Genomic DNA, 15,711 nt, shown 5'->3' on the forward strand with positions numbered 1-15,711 from the left:
GCTCTTAGACAGCTCAGCTGTGATGTTAAAGGCACCTTCCATTTCACTGGGGATTCTGCACTGTCTGTATTTTCTCCCCATCAGCAAATCTCACTTCTACAAAACGGAATTCCCTTTACTCACCAGATCTCATTCAGTCACATCAGGCAAACTTGGTTTGTCTAGAAGTCTTGCAGATCACATAATTTGGAAATTAAGAGATCAAATCCCATCAGTGATGTAAACAGAAACAGAATCATGCACTCATATGATCATAAAATACCTTGGGTGGGAAAGGAGATTTAAAGACCATTGAGTCCAAATCCCCTGCAACAAGCGGGGCCATCTTCAACTTGATCAGGTTGCTCAGAGCCCTGTCCAACCTGATCTTGAATGTTTCCAGGGATGGGACATCTACCACCTCTGTGGGCAACCTTTTTCAGTGCTTCACCAATCTAAAAAAACTTCTTCCACATATCTAATCTAAATCTCTCTTTCTCTTGGTTTAAAACCATTACCCATTATCCTATAGCTACAGTCCCTATTAAATGCCTGTCTCCATCAAACACACTTGAAATTTAGCACCCTGAGATATTAAGGACAGATTGTCAAGACTTGACCTCCGAGTAATACCATTTGTGGCTCAATCAGGTAGGATTCCCTAACAGTGCAAATGGAGCCTTGGAGCATGTCATGAACAACAGGGCTCTGGAGGAAAGGTGAAAGACAAGAAAGCCCACACAGCTCTCCTTCATCCTGCCAGCCACAGGAGAAGCAGCTAAAGGAAAGAGTTCATCCTGAGAGTTGACACCTTCTGCATGACTGATCTCATAGAGTGGGCTTTAGCCTTCACAATCACAGGACCCTTTGGGAGCAGTGAGGATGGCTGGACAGAGGTGAGATCCAAATGACAAGGTTATTTAATTTGTTGGTGTGGCTGTGGGATCCAGGATGATTTTGCCTGAAAGTTAGTATCAAAAAATGAAAGCTTAGCTACTTCTCCTATTCAGTAGATGATTCTGACAGTGCCAGAATAAGGGAGAGTCTACAAGCAGATTAGGAGGAGCAGAGCTGCCCCATCCCTAGCACAGCAACCTTTACTTATACTGGATGAGATCTTATCTGCTTATGGCCTGATCTACAGCTTTGTCTCCAGTGGTTGAGGTCACACAAACCCATGCCAACAGCATGAATGCCAGCTGAAGGGCTTAGCTGCTGAAGGAGCACTTGAGAAGACTTGTTTTAGTGTGAATTCTTGATTGGGTTTGGCAGCTGACCCCAACTGCAGCCTTTCCTTCAGCTGAGGTACTCTGCTCCATCCAGATGCCAGATTTCATTATCATTATTAGGGCAGGAAACAGAGACACACAGGGATATGTGAAAACAGAAGATTAACTTTCATAGCAAGAAAGCAAAAACCTGCTTCTCTGAGAAAACTCATTCTGGCTAGGAATTGTTTATTAACAAAAATGTATATTGAAACTACTTGTAAATAAAATAACAGAGAAATTTCTCTTTTCAGTGTGGAAAGGGTTTTTAAGCTAGGAGAATATTTCACATGCCACTTTTCAATGTTCTGTCCTGTCCATGCAAGACTTATTCAATATGGTAATGAACAGCCTGGGTAACAAAATGGCAGACATAAAATGAAAAGAGAAAAAACCACATATCTTTGCTAAACTGAGGGGCATTGATCAAAATTATTAAAATTTAGCAGGGGAAAAACAGTGCTAATAAGGAGATATTCAATGTATGGATACGTTTGAGTAGTCACTGTCTAGAATAGGGATCTAGTACGAAAAATTAAATTCAGATGTTGTTGATAAAAAAAAAAACATACTCAGAGAGGGACAAGACTGGAGATATTCATTTGCCAATTTTGGGATGATGAAGGCGGAGAAAAAAGGAGAAGAGGAGAAAAAAATTTAAAATAGGAGGCAAACATCTGACAAGTGGTCATTGAAAATGTGAATTTTTCACAGGGAAAAGGTAGATATGCTTATAACATATAAAGGAGTTCCTTCCACTTTATAGTGTTGTTGGGAGGGGTTTTTTGCACATCCATAGCAGACATGAATTTAAAATAAATAAATAAATAAAAGCTTCATTTTGGGTTCCAGGCCATGAAATATGACAACAGGATTTGGTACAATCAGCTTTATTTAAGGTTTTTACAAGTAAGTTGGATGCATGCCTGTTAATAGCCTGGCAGGTCAATGTTGTCCAAGCTGTTGACCACAAATAAAAAGCTCTATAAACTTAAAAGACAGATACCTTTTACTCCCATTCTACCAGACAGCCAGAATGGGAGTAAAATGTGAGTTTATATGAAGAATGTGCCAAAATCTCTTGTACAGTCCCCCAGCCCACAGTCAACAAACAGCTGAGTGAAGGGAATCCCGAAGCATCATCAGTATGATCTGACTGAAGTGTGTCCTGTCCCATTTACCCTTGCCAGCATCCACACAGACTCAGTGTGGATGTGACACGGGAGCCAGGCTGCCTTTGACTGCTCCCACACAAAGGTCAGGGTACACCGGCCTCATGAAGCAGCTTAGACTACGGAAGACCTTGATGCCTCTTCCAGCTCACCACTTCCATGTGAACTCCAAGTAAAAGTCCTGAACACCAGCTGTGAATTTAGGTTACTGTCCTGGCTCATTGCTTTCAGTTCAATGAGGAAAGACAGAAACAGAAAGGGCAAAAACCCTTTCAGGCCAGAACTCATGTAAACTTGTAGCAAACAGCTGGCTATTCTCAGAGGGTTTACGCTTTCGGCCCCTCAATTTAGGAAGGACATCGAGGTGTTGGAGTTGGTCCAGGGAAGGGCAAGAGTCGGGAGAACCAATGTGGTGAGGAGCGGCTGAAGGAGCTGGGGTTTAGCCTGGACAGAGAGGGGCTCAGGGGTGACCTTATCACTGTTTGTAACTCCCGGAAAGGAGGTGACAGCCAGGTGAGGCTCGGCTGCTTCTCCCAGGCAACCAGCGACACTATGGCAGGACATAGTCTCAAGATGTGCCGGGGGGATTGAGGTTGGAGATTAAGAAGAACTCTTTCACAGAAAGGGGGCTTAAACATTGGGACGGTCTGCCAAGGGAGGTGGTGGAGTCACCGTCCGTGGTAAGCAAAAACAGGATGTGGCTCTCAGTGCCCCGGTCTAGTTGACATGGTGGTGTTAGGTCATAGGTGGGACTCGATGACCCCAGAGATGTTCCCCATCTGATCCGTTCTGGATTCAGGTTCGGCAGGACCCCGACCCCCAGAGCAGCCGCCGCCACCCTCAGGGCCGCGGGGCGGGGGCCCAGGCTCCGCCCGCGCGCGGCGGGAGGCGGCCGCGCGCCTCAGCATTTCCGGGTCGGAGGCGGGGCGGCGTAAGGGGGCGGACGCTGACGTCGCCGGAGGGTCCGGGGGCCGCTCGGCGCCTGTTTATTGTTCTCGCCGCCGCCGCCGTGTTCTGCCTTTCCCGGCGCCTGCGGGGCCGCAGCGGGAGGGAGGGAGGGCGGACAGTCAGGCCGAGCGAGCAGAGCCCCTCCGCCAGCGGGGGCGGAGGTAGGAGGGAGCGAGCGGGCGGAGGCGCCGCCCGGGGGCCGTTAACCCGTTTCCGCCTCTCCGCAGCGCGAGCCGGGGCGGCGAGCGCGCGCGTCACGCCGGAGCGAAAGCGGGACAGCCCGGGAGCGGCAGCCCGGGAGCGGCCATGGCCTACGCGTACCTCTTCAAGTACATCATCATCGGAGACACAGGTGGGTGAGCCCGGCCCGGGCCGGAGCGGGGCGGAGGGGAAGGCCCGGCTCCCCGCGCCCATTTCCGCAGTGTTGGCAGTGCCGCCGACGTGGTGGCTCCGCGCGAGGAAGAGGCGGTGTCTCCCCCCCGCCTCTGCGCCGGGCCCCGCCCGCGGCCTCGGCCTTGTCTCCCGACGGCCTTGGGCCCCTGGCTGCGGCCTCTGGGCCTGGCTGGCGGGCCGCGGGGCAGCTCGGGCTGTCTCACGGCCCTGGCTGCGGTGGCGGAGCGGGGCTGCGGAGAGGGGGACGGCGCTGTCACAAGGAAACTTACACATAGGTAGCGCCCGTGGTTTGCAGCCTTGTGGCTGCGAGGCCACACTCCACCCTGCAGTTTTGTGATGAGTTTCTGTCTTATTGCTGTGAGTTACCTTCAGCTCAGGCTGTAAGGATGCTCTTTCCAGTCTCGGTTGGAGCTGCTGTAGCAAACTGTGTGAAGACACGCTGTCAAAAGAAAATTAAAAGCCCTGGCTCTTCCAGTCTAATTTAAAGGGACGTCTTTTTTAATGCGTGTATGTGTACACACACCACTGCTTTTCCAGGTGTTTATTGTCACTTTTTAAAATCATATTGAATTATAAAACGTCAAGGGGTTGGGCTGGGGCTTAAAGATGATATAGTCACGACCCTGCTATGGGCAGGGACACGTCCCACTAGACCACATTGCTCAAGGCCCCATCCAACCTAGCCTTGAACATTTCTTAAAAACTTAACTCCTTTCCATTTGTAACTGTCTGCTGTGCAATGAGCAGCCATGCTTACAAATGCTGCTGGCATAGCCAGGAATGGGAATTGCTGCTTGAAACCCCTTTCCCAATGTATTTTGTGCTTCCTTGGCCTACTGTGGATGGGAGTAGCATACTTTGAGCAAACTGTTGTCAGGACAAAGGAGCTAACTTAGTTAACCATTGTGCCTGTGTATTGTGCATTTTCCTTGTTTTCCTCATACCTGTCTAAATGCCTTTAATAAGTTTGATGACACACCTATTATTTTAGATGCTATTCTGAGGGCACCTTCATAATTGTACTTCATGCCCATGAACCAAATTATCTGTTGGTGGATTATAATTATACATTACAGTTGCATTACACATGAGGTTGTTAAATACACTGGATGCAACTACCGTGTGACTTTTATCTACTTTTTAAACGTACATTTAGACTCTGAAAGCTCTTTTAGGCTTCTGCAGTAGCAGCTGTAGTACAAGTGAATCTTTAGAAATATATCACAGCTATGATGTTGGAAGCATTAGGCTGTAGATGATAACTGAAAATTCTGTTTTTTGTTTACTTGAGTGACAGTTCATCTAGCCAGGACAGGTGGACTGGAATTACCTGTGCAAATTCAGGGGAACTAAGAAGAGGTTTGTCAAGCCAGGGTGATGCAAGATGGTAGTACACAGTTCAGAATGACAGTGCATCAGAACAGGTGGCTAGTTCTGGTGCATCTCTAAAAACTGTAGTGATTAAAGTGGTAGACAGCAGCTTAGAGTTGCTTTGGTACATTGATTGTAGACTGATTAAATTTCTACTAAGAAATATCCTCTGTGTAGTGGTCTGTGCTGCACTCTTGCATTTGAGTTGCTTGAAATGTGAAATAAGAATGGGTGTGTGTCATTTCTGAAGTTGTTGCAGCTGTTTAAGAAGCCAAATATCAGAAGAGTAACAGAAAGGAAACAGAGGAAAACTGTTCCAAATTTGCTGTTGGCTTTTTGATTAGTTTTTTTTTTAATTCTTGTGGCTTGTGTTCTTGAGTTGCTACAGGAAGCTAATTAAAGCTACTGCAATGATTATTCTTGAAGTAAATTGAATAAGTCAATAGTGGTAAGTTGGTTTTGCTTTTATTAAGCTCTCCTGTGAGCCTTTTTAGTATTCTAATAGATAGTACTGAAGAGCCAATTTTTGTTGTGCACAATTGCCAAGATGATGATGGTAGTCTAGGTATTACTACTCTTCCTCAGATGAAGGCAACTGAACTCAAAGTTCTGACCAAGAGTGAATGGTGACTGTCCTCTTCAGTTCCCATGGTGGCTTCCCACAGGGTTCCAGACAGTGCAGATATACCTCTGGCCTTGCAGACCATGTAGATTTTATAATGATCATGAAATTTGTTTCTGGTATTTGATTTAGAGCCTTTAGAAATGCCTCAGCTGCCTGGTGACTCAGCAATTAGTTGTAAACAAACTGTAGGAGAAAACTAAGAGACTCAGCTGAGGACAGATGTTAACATTTAGCTCTTCTTTCAGCACTAAAAAACAAAGTAGGTTGTGCGATTCATAAGCAAACCAACGAAAACCCCCCTGGAATTATAGAAGACACCTGTATATGCCTTCTCTGAATTGTGATTCCACGTGCTTTCATCGACTTAAACACAGGAATTCAGGATGATCTCAGTCTCTTAAAATGACTGCCACAGAGACTGACTGTACAAGACTGCCTTGTGTTCAACAGTTCTTGTCCCTTTGCATTCCCAATTTCATTGGTCATTGGCATTCATTGACTGTTTTTCTGGTACTTGAGGCAGGGTAGCTTTTATGAACATGGGATTGCTTCCAATATGGTTCTTGACTGTATTTTTTAATATATAAAAATGGTTTTCTATATAATTGGAACTGGTTTAGCTGTTATGGGAAAGACCTGAAATGTCATGACTGTGTTTCAGGTACTCCAATAACATTGTCATAAATCTGTGTGGTTTTTACATTGTAGCAGTGGGACAGTAGCTATGGAGTTTTAAAATACAAGTACTATGGAATACTGACTACTGTGAGAGTTTATCAGGAAAAGTCCTTTGATCTGGCTATTTTCAAGGCGTTATAGGAGTTTGCAAATGCATTTAGAAGCATGTGTGGTACATGCTGCATAGCGCTGTACCTCTGAGAGCTTTACCTTTATGGTTAATGATGTCTTTGGTTTTGGTTGCCAGTAGGAGTTGGCGTCTTCATCCACTCTTCCCTACACATCTGTCTTTGGCCATGAGTTGAAGTTGAGATGGACTTTGATCTGAGCTAGGCTGAATATTCTTGGCATAGGAGAATTGTCTGTTTGTGCAGTTGGGGACTGAAAGTCTGTCCTTTTTTTTCCTTTTAACTCTTTTTCTGTATGATGGTAAAATCTTCTTTACTTAAATGTTTGTTACTGGCAATGTGTACCATGTGGGAATAAACTGGGAATGATACAAGATATCGGTGAAGATGAGAGTCGGAATATTTTTATCAGAATAATACACATTAACCAGAATTTTCTTATATTAAGGTATGTCTCCTAGATTCCACCAGAGAATGCACCTGAACTTCAGGATACTTCAAGTACCAGTTTTGCAATGGTCAGATTTCTTGCTGCCAATATAACTTGTCAGTCGTAGCCTATCTCAATGTCTTTTTAGGATCAGTGTTGCTGCATTTTCCATGAGCAGGTCCACCTGCTTTTCTTAAGTGTTACTGCAGCAACTCTCTGAGCTTCTTGCATAATGGACTTTCACTGCCTTTCAATTGCAGCGGATAGTTGCTGCTCCTAGACCAAGAGTATCTCTGAGTTATTCTTATTAGGAGGTGATGATGAAAGGAAATATAATTGCTTGGTGATCTAATTCTCACTCTCTAGAGTAAAGTAAGCTGTCTAGTCAACCACTTGACTTGTCTAGGAGACTTTCAAATGTTGAAATTAAGCAATTAGATTTACTTTATTTTTCCTCTTTGTGAAGTATTTCTAGTGTCTTTGCACTTTGCTCTGGAACAGCAGCTGTTATTAGCTAGTAATGTTTATGGCCAGAGTCTTTTGCCCTTATTTTCTCTAAGTATGTAATAGTATTTCTTGGCTGAACTGGTTTTCATCTCACCAGAGCTGATGTTAATACCCTGTGATAGCTTGAGAACTTGTTTGTGCTGAAAACCAGAGTACTGCTCTGTGCTAGTTATATCTTGCTTTGAGACACTTTCAGTGATGCTTTAATCCCAAAAGAACAGATATTAGATGGTGTATGAGAATATTCTCTTAGCCTCTTAGAAGTTGTTAACTAGAATTGACAAACTGTATATCCATACAAATGGTTTCATGAAACTGCTAGCACACTTGTACTAATTCTAGCACTTTGTTTAAAAGAAACTGCAAACACCTTGCCACTCAAAAGAAATCTAACCCAACCCCACCCCCAGTTTCATCTAAAACCGTGGTATTGTGAACGGCTGGCAGTTTCTAAGTTGTTTGTGACCGTGCAGGACATAAAGAAGTTTTTTTACAGGCTCAAATGTAGCTTTATTTGAAAATAATTCTTACTTACTTAAACCTACAGTTAGCAGTGGAGCAGTGCCATACAAACTGAAATACAGTGAAGCTGAACAGCTCCTTTAACTTTGTAGGCCTGTGCTAATTGTTTGTTATGTAGGAAGGAAAATTTTACATCATTGGCTTCAGATATGCTTTTGAAGTGTTGAAGCTGAATCAGCTTTAAAAGAACCATTTTTATTACTTTTCCCAAAATTACTTAGGCATCATGAAGGATTTTGGAGGTTGTTTTTCTTCTGTTCTTGTCCTTTCTTATATTTGTATGTGAACTCCCTTTGCTCTGTATGTGGCAGTTTGGAATTTTTTAGTTTGTCTGTCCTATAAATTTAAATAAAGCTTTCCCATTTGATGATAGAGTTCTAAGAAAACTCACTGAGAAGAGGTTAAGAAAAATCTTTGCTTTAGGTTCATGTCTTGGTATGTTTAGGCCTGTGAAAAGGTAATACTGCACTTTCCAGAGTTGCATAAAGCTGCTGTGTTTGGAAAGGGAGGAGAGAGGGAATGAACTGCAGGCTGTGATAAGAAAAGGGCTTATGAAACATCTGGAACCTCTGCAGACTACTGGAAAGAAGTAAAAGTATCTCATAAACCAGGTTAGAGGTATATATCTTTGTGACATTTGTAATTGCATGGTTATAATCAAAGTTTTAAAATCTGGCTTCTTATATGTATTACCCAGATAATAATCTGTTTTAGATATATAATATGTATATATATAATAATCAGGTATATAATCTTGCCCATTATTTGAAACTGTGTTACCCTATCTTTAAGATTTATTTTTGTCTCTTTTTCTAAAGGAAGTAAGAAAGAAGGAAGCTTGTTTCAGCTCAGTTGGTATTGTGGCACTGGTTTCACGGACATCCAAGCTGACATAGTTGATTACATGTGAAAGGAGTTCTTGCTCCTTGTACCTTGTGATGACTTTGGTAGTCTGCCATGATCTGGATCCACTCACTAATGCAGTAGACAAGTACTTCTTTTTAGGTTAACTTTTTACTTAGTGACTGAATCAGGTGATTTGGCCTTGTGGCTGTGCTTTTCACAGTCTGGAGTACTTTCAAGGAAGGAAACTGGATCTAGGAAGATTAGTGAGAGCAAGATACCAAAGGGGAAGTAGGTCTTCATCTCTGTGTGCGGTGGACTGATTGATCACCATCAAGTCCAAGAAAAATAGTTCTGTGATACTGTTGAGTTAATCCACGGTTTATCTGCTGCCAAAACGAGTAGACCTCTTGTCTCAATTATGAGGTCTGCTGCTTCTTAGCCATCAGCATCATTGCTTGTGTGATCCTTCAGAGAGCCAGCTCAGCTCACAAATATGATTTGAAAAACAAAACTAAACAAATAGTAGCTATGCTCAGAAGAGTGCAAGAGTCCTTTTGGGTAAGGAAGTGGAGCTGTGTGGGAGGGAGTGAGTCTACTCACCAGATAGAGCAGGCAGATTAACATAGGGGATTTTTCTTTAGCATTTAGGTTTTGTTCTGTTTGGGAGGACTACTACTGTAGTTCTTCTCCCGTCACCTTTCTTGGGCTATACTGGTGCTTTGGTAAGCAAGTAAGGAAATTCTTAGCCTCCTCCTATGCTCTTTTTTGACCTATGTTTATTTTTGAGCCAGGTCAGCTTTTCAAGGCAAACATCAGTGGAAGGAACACTGATGAGTTTTGTCTAGAGGTAAGAAAAGCCTGGAAGTTTTCCTCATATTCAGTAGTACACACCTGACTTTGCAGCCAATAACTGAGCTTTCCTTGCCCTATTCAAGGCAGTCAGGGAGAGGAGAAGGAAGCAAGTCCTCTCTCTTAGCCAAAGACTGGCTCGGCTGTATCATCACCTGCGCTGTGGTTCAAGAGCTGGTTTTTTTGTTTTTTTGTTTGTTTTTTTTAAGTGCAGTGAGTGCAGCCTCTTACTGGAAAGAATAACCATTTCCTTTGCTGTGTCTTCCGCAGCCCTGGTGTCATGCACGTACTGGTGTTTTGGCTGAGTGTAATACTGTGCTGGATCTGTTTCTTGGTGTAGCTTGTTGCGTATGAGTGAGGAGGGTAGCTTTACTGCTGAGCCCTGAAATAAACACAATTATATAAGGAAGGGCCATGTTGAAGCTGGACCAAGGTGGACAGTAACAAAGTTCTGGCAATGCCTTGTCTGGAAAGTGACTGCAGAGTTGCACCCAGATTAAGAGGAAGCTGTTAAGGGAGGCAGAGGAGTTTGGAGAATCAACTCAGTCTGCTGGTTCGGAATTTAGAACTGGAAAGTAAAATTACTGTAGCACAAGTTCTACTTCCCGTCATTGTTTGGGTACTGAGAAACAATGAAGGGATCCTAAAACAGGCACTTGCAAAGGAGCAAGCTGCCTTCCCTCTGAGCACATAATCCGTTGTTTTCATTTGTTCCTAAGCAAGAGCTTTTTGTTTACTGTGGTTGTTGAGGTTTACCCAGGCTCTCTCATAAGAAGTAGTAGATTTTTTTTTTCCAGGATGGTTTATCTGAAGCTTTATTAAAATAAATTGTAGCAGTAAAATGGAGAATGAGTTAATAAATAACTGAATCTATCCCTTTTGTGTTCTGCAATTGACTGTTATCAAGACATGCTCAGCTATTTTTCAGTGTCTGCCTCATTTCAGGTGTAAGATTTACATTGCTAAGTGAACAAGATACCTGGTAAGCAGCCACTCTCTTCTTAGAGTTAACTGGTGTAGTTACTTTAAACCACCTGCATGCTATAGAATTAGCTGCCTGCAGCTGTTAGCTGATCTTTGCAGCATCTGTTTGTGTCACAAGGTGGTAAACCAAAGCATTCATATGCAGCTCCTGTCTCTGATACATGTTCCTGGCTCTGATCGGGGAGTTTGCTCAAGCCCTGGAAGTGATTTGGGCTACAAACTGTTTTCTTAACTTTTGTGATACAAACATGTAATATCTTAAAACTATAAATTGAAACTTCTATTTCAGTCAACAACAATACAAAACTTAGGGACTTTCAGATGGTGCTTTTTTGTTGGAAGGTTCTGAAGTAGCAGGAATGACATTAAAGAGAAACTAGTTATTTCTTCTGTTTCTCTATGTGAACCCATCAGTCTGCTCCTGAAAGGCCTGCTATGGAGGAGTGACTAGAGGTGCTGTCATATTGTGCCAGTCTGAGACAGGACTTGCATGAAAGAGGCTATGCTTGTCTGTCATCTTCACTCTGCTGAGGGTGGGGTTTGTATGCTCAATTCAACCAACTTGGTCACCAGCCTTATAAGGAGAAGAAATATCAGATTGCCATTTGAGAACTAGTGCTGGAATACCAAATAAAATGCCCATTTTGTTAATGAGATTTTGAAATACTGTTTCAACATTTGTAAGAGTTGTACAGGAGTATTGGATTGGTTTAAGGTTTTGGTTTATCTGTTGATACTGAAATCACTTTGCGAGGTTAATGGCAAAAGCTATTTGTGGTGTGACAGGTTTTTTGTAAGAAAGGTGATGATGGTTATCTGATGGGGCAGTTTTATTTCATTGGTGAAATAAAAGTTATCTGTGTATATAAACACTGTTCACAGAATCACCAAATGAACTAGGTTGTGAAAGACCTTTGAGATCATCAAGTCCAGCCTATGACCTAACCAAATACCTCCTCATCAATTAAACCATGGCACTGAGTGCCATACCCAGCCTTTTTTTAAACACATCCAGGGCTGGTGACTCTACCACCTCCCCAGAAAGACAGTTCCATTGCCCAATCACTCAGTGAAGAAATTTTTTCAGACATCTAACCTAAACTTCCCCTGATGCAGCTTAAGACTGTGTCCTCTTGTTCTGTCAGTGGTTATGTGGGAGAAGAGACCAACCCCCACCTGACTACAACCACCTTTCAGGAAGTTGTAGAGAGTGATAAGGTCACCCCTGAGCCTCCTTTTCTCCAGGCTAAACAACCCCAGCTCCCTCAGCCGTCCCTCATAGGGTTTGTGTTCCAAGCCCCTCACCAGCCTTGTTGCCTCCTCTGGATGTGCTCAAGCATCTCGACATCCTTGCAAAACTGAGGGGACAGAACTGGACGCAGCACTCAAGGTGTGGCCTCACCAGCGCTGAGTACAGGGCAAGAATGACCTCCCTGTTCCTGCTGCCCACACTATTCCTGATACAGGCCAGGGACCATTGACCTTCTTGGCCACCAGGGCACACTGCTGGCCCATGTTCAGTCGGCTGTTGACCAGCACGCCCAGGTCCCTTTCTGCCTGGGCACTGTCCAGCCACACCATCCTCAGCTGTAACATTGCAGGTGGTTATTGTGGCCAAAATGCAGGACTTGGCACTTGGATTTGTTAAACTTCATCTTACTGGACTTGGCCTATCTATCCAACCTGTCCAGGTGCCTTTGTAGACCCTCCTACTCTCTAACAGATTGACACATGCTCCCAGCTTGGTGTCATCTGCGTATTTACTGATGGTGGACCATTGCCTCATCCAGATCATCAGTGAAGATACTAAACAGGACTGGCTCCAGCACTGGTGTTCTGGGGGATGCCACTAATGACCAGATGCAGCCCCATTCACCACCACTCTCTAGGCCCAGCCATCCAGCCGGTGGTTAACCCAGAGAAAAGAGCACCTGTCAAAGCTGTATGCTACTAGCTTTTCCACTAGTACACTGTTGGAGACAGTGTCAGAGGTCTTGCTGAAGTCCAGGTACACAACATCCACAGCCTTTCCTGCATCCACCAGGCAGTATACCTGGTCATAAAAAGAGATCAGATTGGTCAAGCACGACCTCCCCCTCCTAAGTTCATACTGGCTGGGTCTGATCTGCTGGCCATCCTGTAGGTGCTGTGTGGCACTCAAGATGATCTGTTCCATGATCTTGCTGGGCACCAAGGTCAAGCTGACTGGCCAGCATTTTCCTAAACACTCCTTCTGACTCTTCCTGTGGATGGACATCACACTGGCCAGCTTCCAGTCATCTGGAACCTCCCAACTGAGCAAGGACTGATGGTAAATGATAGACAGCCCATCTTTCTGTTGAAAACTGAGGCAAAGGTGGTGTTAAGTACCTCTTCCTTTTCCTCATCTTTAATAACTAAATACTAATACAGAATGGAGGTTGTCCTTGCTCTTCCTTTTGCCATTAATGTATTTATAAAAGTATTTTGTATTGTCCTTCACAGAAGTGGCCAGACTGAGTTCTAACTGGCCTCTCTAATTTTTTTCCTACATGACCTAGCAATTCCCTTAAGCGTTTCTGGAGAGAGCTGACCTTCCTTCCAAAGGTCATACACCCTCTTTTTTTTTTTCCCTTAGTTCCTTCAAGATCTCCTTGCTCATCCAGGGTGGTCGTGTGCCTTGTTGGCTCATCTTTCGGCGCGTAGGGGCATCTGTTCCTGTGCATTCAGGATCTCCGTTTTGAAGCATGCCCATCCTTCTTGAACTCCTTTATTTTTAAGGGCTGCTTCCCAAGGAACTCTCCAATAAAGTCTTTTGCACAGGCCAAAGTCTGCCCTCTGAAAGTCCAGTGTGAAAGTTTTATTGATGCCCCTTCTTGTTTCACCAAATATTGAAAATTTTATAATTTTATGATCACTGTGCCCCAGATGGTCTCCAACCCCCACATCTCCCACAAGCCCATCTCTGTTAACAAACAGCAGGTCTATCATAGTCCCTCCTCTGGTAGGCTCACTCGCCAGCTGTGACAAGAGCTGTTCTCTGAGTAGAATAATTAATACTTTAAAATTCTGTACCGTTCTGTCCCTACAGCTCCCATGCTCTGCCTTTCTGTTTCTTTCTTTCTTACCTGTAGTGCTTTCCCCCACTCCTGCTCCACTTTTTATGTTTACTAATTTTTTAGGAACAGAATATCTATACCTGCTTCAAAGCCGCTTATGTTCTGACAGCTTGCCATCATAAACCAGACAGCTAAAGAAAAGAGATCGGGTTAGGCAGATGCTGCAAATTTTGCCTTGGACTACAGTTCCATGCTACTCTAAGTTATTGATCTGCTGGCTGCTGCATTTCTTTTCCCCTTATTTGAAGTAACTCTTATGCTTGTCTGACCCTGCATTAAGCCATTTCTGTTTGCTTTGTCACTCTTCTTGTCAGATTAGCATGCTAACCCAGCGGACAGCTGAAATTGCTTCAGAACTCATCTAAGCTGTATGGGGAGATGAACAGGAGCATACTGTAGGGAAAAGAATAGAGACAGCAGCACTAGCAACTGGCTTAGGCTGTTGGAATTGCTGCATTGTTTGGCATATTAATCTGAGTGTCATCAGTTGGCCACAACTCATTTTGCGACAAAACTAAATGTATGTTTCCTATTTCTGTTAGACTTGGTTGAAACTGGCTACTCACCTTAGAATTAAAGTCCAAAATATGATAGGTGGTGACTATATTTCTGTAGGCTTTGTTTCCTCATTAAACTGTCCTAAAAAACTTTGCTGAATTTGGTACTAGCAAGACCAGTGTCACTACGTGCAAATCTATGGTATCCATATCTTTTGTCAGTAGTGTGACTCTTTTCTTTATCTCTTGGTTTGCTATTTTTTATTACTGTATATGTCTCTTATGATGAGCTCTTGCTGACCTCTAGTATGTGGCTCGAATACCTTTATCTTTCTGGACAGATGAAGTACAGCAGGAACTTGGGTGCTACAGTATAGTATGTTATGTGGCAATAACTCAGTTTAAACCAAATATATTGCTGTCAAATTTTTAAGGCTGGAATGATGACGTTTGAGTGCGCAGAACAGAAATAATAACTCCTCCAGGTAAAAGAAGGAGGAAAAATTAACTGGAAAAAGTAGTATATTTATAAACCTAGGTAGTTTGAGTTCTCCTGCTTGACTGCATTAGCTTCTACTTTTCTGTGCTTTCACATATGGAAGAAATTGCCCATTTGCTGACCAGTGTTCATGTATTGGAAAGTAGCCACGCTGATTTTGGACACAAATTGGTTATCTGAGGGGGACAATGTTTGTGTTACCTGTCTGACTAATGTAAACTCATCTGCTGCCAGGTCTGCTTTTTGGCCTGTGGGGGATCAGTGGGCAGCAGCATATAGTGGTTGTAAGCAGCCACAGACCTGCTGTGGTTACCTCAGGGGATAAATAAGGAGATAGATGGGAGACTGATGCTATTGAGGACCTGGTTAGCTTGGAAGAAAGTTGAACATACTGAAAGAGAAGCAGATAAAGGGTTCTGAGGAGTAGCGAGCCCTTTAGTTATTGTGGAGAGGATGTAAAATGGCACTTTGAAGGTCTGTTAGAAAACTTTTTTCTCAATTTCAAAGGCAGAACTACTTTTGAAAAAGAATAATTCATTTTTGTTCAATTTTTGAAAATAACTGCTTTGACTATAATGTTTCTAAACTTTAAAAGCTGTAATTAAAAAGTTTGATGTACTTCTAAGTATGTGAGATCTAATACCTTCAGTTCTAGTAATTAATTTTAAGCAACATGTAACATTTCCTTAAGTTCATTTCCTTAATTTCTATTGGTCCTTTACAGGCTTTTTTAAAAAATTGTTTGACACTTATTTCTTTTATTTCTTTTAGGTGTTGGGAAATCATGTTTATTGTTACAGTTCACAGACAAGCGGTTTCAACCAGTGCACGATCTCACTATTGGTAAGTCTTTTTTGTGCTGCCCCCTGTTAAGTGTTTGGGGTATCTCAGCATGCATTTATGAGTTTGTTGTGCTG

The 15,711-nt window shown here is 43.2% G+C and overlaps 1 protein-coding gene across 1 annotated transcript in view; it reads left to right on the top strand.

Moving 5' to 3' along the window:
* Nucleotides 1–3,551: 3,551 nt before the first annotated feature.
* RAB2A (RAB2A, member RAS oncogene family) overlaps nucleotides 3,552–15,711 on the top strand; it is a 43,150-nt gene continuing 30,990 nt past the window's right edge. The window contains exons 1-2 of the mRNA XM_033058091.2: nucleotides 3,552–3,719; nucleotides 15,566–15,637. Of these exons, the coding sequence (XP_032913982.1) occupies nucleotides 3,674–3,719; nucleotides 15,566–15,637 (118 nt within the window). The 5' untranslated portion in view covers nucleotides 3,552–3,673. The remainder of the gene's footprint in view (nucleotides 3,720–15,565; nucleotides 15,638–15,711) is intronic.

The sequence above is a fragment of the Catharus ustulatus genome, chromosome 1, assembly GCF_009819885.2.
Source record: "Catharus ustulatus isolate bCatUst1 chromosome 1, bCatUst1.pri.v2, whole genome shotgun sequence".
NCBI classification, from domain to species: Eukaryota; Metazoa; Chordata; class Aves; order Passeriformes; family Turdidae; genus Catharus; species Catharus ustulatus.